The sequence below is a fragment of the Cryptomeria japonica genome, chromosome 8 (genome assembly GCF_030272615.1).
Source record: "Cryptomeria japonica chromosome 8, Sugi_1.0, whole genome shotgun sequence".
NCBI lineage: Eukaryota > Viridiplantae > Streptophyta > Pinopsida > Cupressales > Cupressaceae > Cryptomeria > Cryptomeria japonica.
In genome coordinates this window covers 54,289,206-54,295,822 of record NC_081412.1, presented here as the reverse complement: position 1 = coordinate 54,295,822, position 6,617 = coordinate 54,289,206, and the positions used below count along the sequence as shown (strand labels likewise).

The window sequence follows — 6,617 nt, the reverse complement described above, 5'->3', positions numbered from 1 at the left end:
TGGTATCAATGCAAGATTACAATTACACTTTGGATACTCTTACATCATATACACTGAATCGCTGAAAAGATGATCCATTCACTTTGGGGTAGCTAATTGAGAGAAAATGTAAAACCATAATTTTATATATCTATATAAATTATTCAATTTCCCTTAACTTTCATTTCTCCAAATATTCCACATGGCTCTTATTCCTTGTACGAGTCTTCCCCTATTCATTGTCTAACATCTATTAAATTTTGCTTGTTGGTTTAGAATTTGATTTCTTGAATCACTTTCTTTATGTTATTCTTCCACTTCACCTTTACGATCTGCAAAAAACCATATTTATAATTTTAAATAGTAGTAATACACAAAATCCTGAAGGCAACTCTACTCCAGTCAACTTACCATAATTAAAAAATTTCACCTTAATCTAATTCTATTTATGCCTAGAATTATTTCCTTTTTAAAATGTATTATCACTCCATCTCCAATGTCACATTCCTTATGTCCTCTTGTCATGTCATACTTTTTCTTCATACTTATTAATCATGTTTTCTAATTGATTTGTTATCTTGTCATGTAACATACTCGTGATCTAAAAATTAATCTTCTTTAAAATTATTGTTCACTTAATTTATATTTTTCTTAGTTGTCATATATTTATTGGATTATTTTTATATGGTATCTCAAAGTTAATTTTCCTTGTACAACTAAACTATTTACTAAATTGTGATATGTAAACACTACTTCAATGTCATATCTAAATTACTTATCATTTCACTTACTAAACATCTCAATAAATTATCTATATTCATTTGTTATATTTTTATCTATTATCCATAGATGATTTGTTGAATTAAATTCTAATTTTCTTTTCATATTTTTCCATAATATCATTTGACGAAAGATGAGAATACCTATTAGAAAATATACTTATTTTAAACCAATGCAATCTCATAGTGTCCTTAAAAAATTATGACATAATTATAATTTTTTAGTAAACTTTTTGTATGGTACTAAAAATATATTGTTTGAAAAACCTATCAATTATGATAAATATATAATTATTCTATATTTTGTGAGGACTATATGGGTTAGTTATAATAATATTATAACAATGTGTTATAGAATGTACATGCCATTATAGATATAATCTTCAACGAGACCTTTAGTTATCTTCAATGTAAAATCAAGATGATTCTTTTTAAACCTTGTTCACTATGATTTACCTATGAGCCCACTTTTAAATGAGTTTAAAGTTAGTTGGAATGTTTGTACAACTTTTTCCCTTAGAATGATAATCTCAAGCTCATCTTTGACTATATGAATTTTATTACACCATTTGACTATTTTTCCTCCTCCACTTTAGTTAACACTTTTGGAGCTAGTTAGCCAATGTGCTAGTAGGAATTTTCTCAATTTATTTGCTACATTCATCATTGAAAATTTGTCATTATTGACCTCTTTAACTATTCATTTTGGAGAGAGGAAGGACTCATTCTTTTTCCTACCTGTGTTGGTAGTTTATATTGACATCTGCACTTTTTGCTTGAGTTCTAGCTTTGGCTTCTTCCTATGTTGTGGAATTTTATGGCTGATCCTTGTTGTTTGTTATTGTCCTTTATTGTTGCGCCTTAAGGATCCAGTGGATATGCATGCTCTATTATTATTTATTCTCAAAGACCATGTCTTGTTTTGGTTAGTGTCTTTTTCTATTGCTTTTTTTTTTCCTTTCAAGCTATTGGCTTGGGTATTTTTCTGCCCCTTTGGCATATACTTGTTGCAGATCTATTGAGTGGGGAGGTTTTGGGTTTGTTCTTAAGCTTGAGCCTAAGGCCCCTGATCATTTAGGGGTAGCTTTTTTGGTCTATTGGTCTTTTTGGTTAAGGGTCTCTTCCGTTGTTGTGAAAGAAAATTCTGATTTGGTTGATGTTGAGATTGCTCGTTATTTAGCTATTATGCATTTTTAGTTGAGGGTCTATATTGTGTTTACCTTAGCTTCTCTTCACGATTTTCCTATTCAGGGGGATAGGTCTTTTATGGTGGTGGGGACCTTATTTGTGAGTTTGGCTAGGGCATGGTTCTTCATTAGTTGACCTCCTTTCCTCCCTGTCCTATTGAGGTGGAGAATGCTAGTGTGAGAAAGGTTCTATGTTTCTTCCATTTTTTAGGGTCTTCGTTGTAAGATTGTTGTTGATGTATGTTTTCTAGTCTTCTTTCTTTCTCTTTCTATTGAGGTGGAGACTTTGGAATATATCTTTCTAAAGGTTGTGGGAGCATGTTCGATACCATTTATTTTTGTTTACTTCTTGAGAAAAGTTGGTAGATGGTTTCAAAATTCTTTCCTAAGCAAACAACTCTCTAATGTTTTGCTTTGGAGGGCTTGGTGTGTTTGGGCTGCTACTTGTCTGATTGTAATCTATTAACAATATTTCACTTGTGCATTGGATTCCAGATCCTATCAAAACCTACTACAAGAAGTGTTGAGTCCCCTTAAAACCTATTTTACCCCTAATAAAACATAATATTAAATATTAAATATTTGAAATTTTTATTACCTACCAATTCTCTTCATAAAATATATCCTCTTTATGCAATGATTATGTCCATTATCATAGATATTTGAGCCTTACAATTTTAATTGATTAATAAACATATACCATATTTTAAACATTGAGTGGTCCCACTTTTTCGTTTATATACCAACTCGGTGGGTACAGGATCCTGCACCACATTTCTGGCCTTCTCCCTTTTCTGCCCCGAAATCAGATCCCCATAGGAGAGCTCTTGTTTCATTCAATATTTTCCTGTAATATTATGGCAACCATGAGAAACTTCTCACAGGCTGATGGAGATACGATCACCATTCTCAGCATTGACGGAGGAGGTGTCCGGGGGATTATCCCTGCAACTCTCCTTCAATGTCTTGAGGAAAAGCTTCAGGTATTTATTTCTCTCAGATCTAACCCATTACATATTCTAAATTATTTCTACTGTTCTTACTGCTTTTACGGCTTTTTCTCACTTAACTTGTATCTGTTGATAGAAACTGGATGGTCCAGACGTTAGAATAGCAGATTATTTCGATGTCATTGCGGGGACAAGCACTGGAGGGCTAGTTACCGCAATGTTAACTGCTCCAAATGAGGAAAACAGACCATTGCTTGCGGCAAAGGACATTACGCAGTTCTATTTGAATGAAAGTGAGAAAATTTTCCCAGCCGCAAAGTAAGTGCCCTACTATTTCTAAGCGTTCTCGTTTGGTAGAATAGAAAGAAAATTAAAACTGTGTAGGCGACTAAGTCTGTTTGATGAATCTTTATCAGCCGTGGAAAGGTGCATTCAGCAATAACTCTTTTCAGAGGCCCTGCATATGATGGCAGTTATCTGCATGATCTTGTGAAAAGAAAAGTAGGTGATGTTCGACTGGACGAACTAGTAACTAATGTGGTGATCCCAACCTACGATACTCAATTACTACAGCCCACAATTTTCTCTACTTTTGAGGTACTCCTTTTTCTAGCTATCTTTCTTGAATCAGAGTCTGTTAGAACTTTTTTTTTCTTTAAATAAATAGATCGTCATATGTATTGGGTTATCTACAGGCCAAGCGAGACACATCAAAAAATGCAAAGTTATCAGATGTATGCATTGGTACGACGGCTGCCCCAACATTTCTTCCTCCTCATTATTTTGAAACAGAATACCCCTCCGGCAAGTCTATAGAAAATCTGTCTGGCAAGCCCATTGACAGCACCAGAAAGTTCAACCTGATAGATGGAGGAGTGGCTGCTAACAATCCAGTAATATTTCTTCCATTGATTCCACTATTTACTTGTTAATTTCTACTTAGCCATGACTAACTCGAATGTTTTCGACTCTACTTTCAAATAACATTTGCAGTCACTAATTGCTGTCAACGAAGTGAGTAAAGAAATAAAAAGTAAATCCAGCCAACCAGTTGTCCAACATTCGGACGAGGTGAATTAGTTAAAGAGCTAAACATTATTTTGACTACGTGATTTCAACAATTTTTTTAACGGTTAGCGTTTTTCAATCAGGAGAAGATAAATATTGTTGTGTTGTCCCTTGGAACTGGATACCAAATTTCATCGTACAAAGCCACCGATATTGCAAAATGGGGAAAGTGGGAATGGGTCGATCACAAAGATGCTGTGCCACTGGTCGACACTTTCATGCAATCAAGTTTAGATATGGTGGACATTTACGCCTCCTTAATCTTCCAATCCTTTAAGACTGGAAAGAACTTTGAGCCTGGAAGGAACTATATCAGAATTCAGGTAAATAAATTTCTTCACCTATACAAGCTCTTTACCTATAAACTTTAAAGTGATCTTTAACCGTACGTTGTTTGATTTTAGGATGACAACTTGGAGGGAGATGCAGCCTCTACTGATAACTCTTCTGAGAAAAATCTTAAGGAACTTGAAAAGAGAGCCAATTATCTCCTGAAAAAGGATGTTGGCAGAGTCAATTTAGAGACGGGAACGTTTGAGCCAGCTCCTGGTAAGGCTAATGTTAGCAACAGAGAAGACTTGGAGAGGTAAACATCTATATAGCGATTCACTCTTTGTTAGTTCCATTCTGAAATCTGAAACAGAGAAAGTATTAGTCAATTGTTTGAATATTTATGACGGTTTCTTGAATTCTGAGCAGCTTTGCTAAGAGACTCTCGGACGAAAGAAAGTCGCGACTCTCGCGATCATCTGGTGACAGAGCTCGTAATGATATGTGAGCTGTCTAATCAACGGAACCACGTGATTGATTAACCTTCTGATGCCTGTTTCTGTTTGCTTTCTGTTTTATTAATGCCGATCAGCTGTTTTCTTCTTGTGTTACGTTTAATCATGGTGTAGTGTGGCACTGGTTTTGTTGTTATTTTTGTATGACGAAGTTGGAAATATTGATGTACAGGGTTTATGGTTCCCTTCAAAACCAAGTTATCTTAATCAAAACCATTTGAAACAAAAGATTGCACTTTTTTTAAGGGAGGGGAATAATCATATTAAATGTTTTATCCCAAAATTTGTTAATCAGTGAAGTGAAAATATTTTTCAAGGGCGTTCAGCTAAAAACGGGAATGCCAATAAAGGAATATCTTGCTTAGATGATATATTGTATAATAATGAACTCAGAAGTAGGATGCAATTGAAACCATATTTTAATCTAGCAGACTCTAGGTAATATAAGAGATCATTTTTTATGGTTATAAAAGATTTGAGTTGGATTCAATTCTCTGTTAATGTCAAATTCAGTTCTGAATGTTTTTAGAGCTTCAAACGACAAGATGGATCGCCTCTCGCGAATGTCAAACCAATTAATCTCTACTAAATTTTTATCTGTCCAACGATGTATGTCAACCAGATTTGAGGTATTAAGATTGAAAAAGATGAATGATCTTCTATTATGAATGTCTACTGTTCTAGCAAAATTGATCATAAAAAAATCAAAATTGATCATAAAAAATATTGTTTCAGATAGCTTTTGTTGCTTAAAAATTTGGTGACTGGTCCTTCCTGAACTGTGAGATATTTGTAATTGTGTCAATGACATTGATCATTTATTTTTTAAATGCAGATTTGCTAGTAGATTTTTTTCTTTGTTTATGTTTAATATTGTGGAGCGTTGGTCTTAACTTCTTTTGGTCTATTTTGTCCATAGACGTAATGCGGTATATATGGAAAAATAGAAACAAGTTTGATTACCAAGGCAAGAACAGAGACCTTACTGAGTCGACTTTTTTGAATCACTTTCTTACTGATCATTTAATAGGTTACTTAAACTCTGAAGGTTCCTGACGATAGATTCATGAAGACCATTGATGAAGACTTCAGGCAACTAACAAGATGCTGATTTCTAGTCACATGAACAGATAAATATTGCTAATAAATTTAGGAACTTTTTTAGTACATCAACTTCTGGAATAAGTATTGCAAATGCCACCCATTTGAATTAAGGATAAATACTACCTCAACTTATTAGGCCACGGCCCCATGCGGCTGGTTAGTTTATTTTGGCTAGCAGCTGCTGCTCCACTTTTTGTGCAATAATTTGTGGAGCTGGTGACTCCATGCATAAAAAAATTGTGCTTATTTTTAAGCAGCCCTCTTAAATGACACTTTTAAATAATATTTTTTACATATAAAATTTAAAAGCAAAATTTAAGGCAAATAAAAAGAAAAGGAAAAAAATTTGGTGAAACCATGTGTCATTTTCTCGATCATTTAATAGATTACTTAAACTCTGAAGGTTCCTATGATAGATTCATGAAGACAATTGATGAAGACTTCAGGCAACTATTCAAAGGAAAGTTACAAGATGCTGATTTCTAGCCGAATGAACTGATAAATATTGCTAATAAATTTAGGAACATTTTCAATACATCAACTTCTGGAATAAGTATTGCAAATGCCACCCATTTGAATTAAGGATAAATACTACCTCAAGCCATTAGGGCACGGCCCCATGAGGCTGCTTAGTTTATTTTGGCTAGCAGCTGGTGACCCCATGCATAAAAAAGTTGTGCTTATTTTTAAGAAGCCCTCTTAAATGACGCTTTTAAATAATATTTTTTACATATAAAATTTAAAAGCAAAGTTTAAGGCAAATAA

At 33.8% G+C, this 6,617-nt stretch overlaps 1 protein-coding gene across 1 annotated transcript; it reads left to right on the top strand.

Moving 5' to 3' along the window:
- Nucleotides 1–2,757: 2,757 nt before the first annotated feature.
- LOC131038792 (patatin-like protein 2) lies at nt 2,758–4,862 on the top strand. The gene is made up of 9 exons (XM_059210174.1): nt 2,758–2,928; nt 3,032–3,213; nt 3,312–3,492; nt 3,591–3,703; nt 3,740–3,789; nt 4,189–4,286; nt 4,368–4,549; nt 4,663–4,737; nt 4,826–4,862. Exons 1-9 carry the CDS (start codon nt 2,803–2,805, stop codon nt 4,860–4,862), a joined length of 1,044 nt encoding a protein of 347 aa, XP_059066157.1. The 5' UTR covers nt 2,758–2,802.
- The last annotated feature ends 1,755 nt before the right edge of the window (nt 4,863–6,617 follow it).

Bases quoted from the DNA above. Each gene is read 5' to 3' on its own strand.
- LOC131038792 (XM_059210174.1), top strand. From the start codon at position 2,803: ATGGCAACCATGAGAAACTTCTCACAGGCTGATGGAGATACGATCACC. The intron at 3,214-3,311 runs GTAAGTGCCCTA...AATCTTTATCAG, and splicing joins AAAATTTTCCCAGCCGCAAA to CCGTGGAAAGGTGCATTCAG. The intron at 4,287-4,367 runs GTAAATAAATTT...GTTTGATTTTAG, and splicing joins GGAACTATATCAGAATTCAG to GATGACAACTTGGAGGGAGA.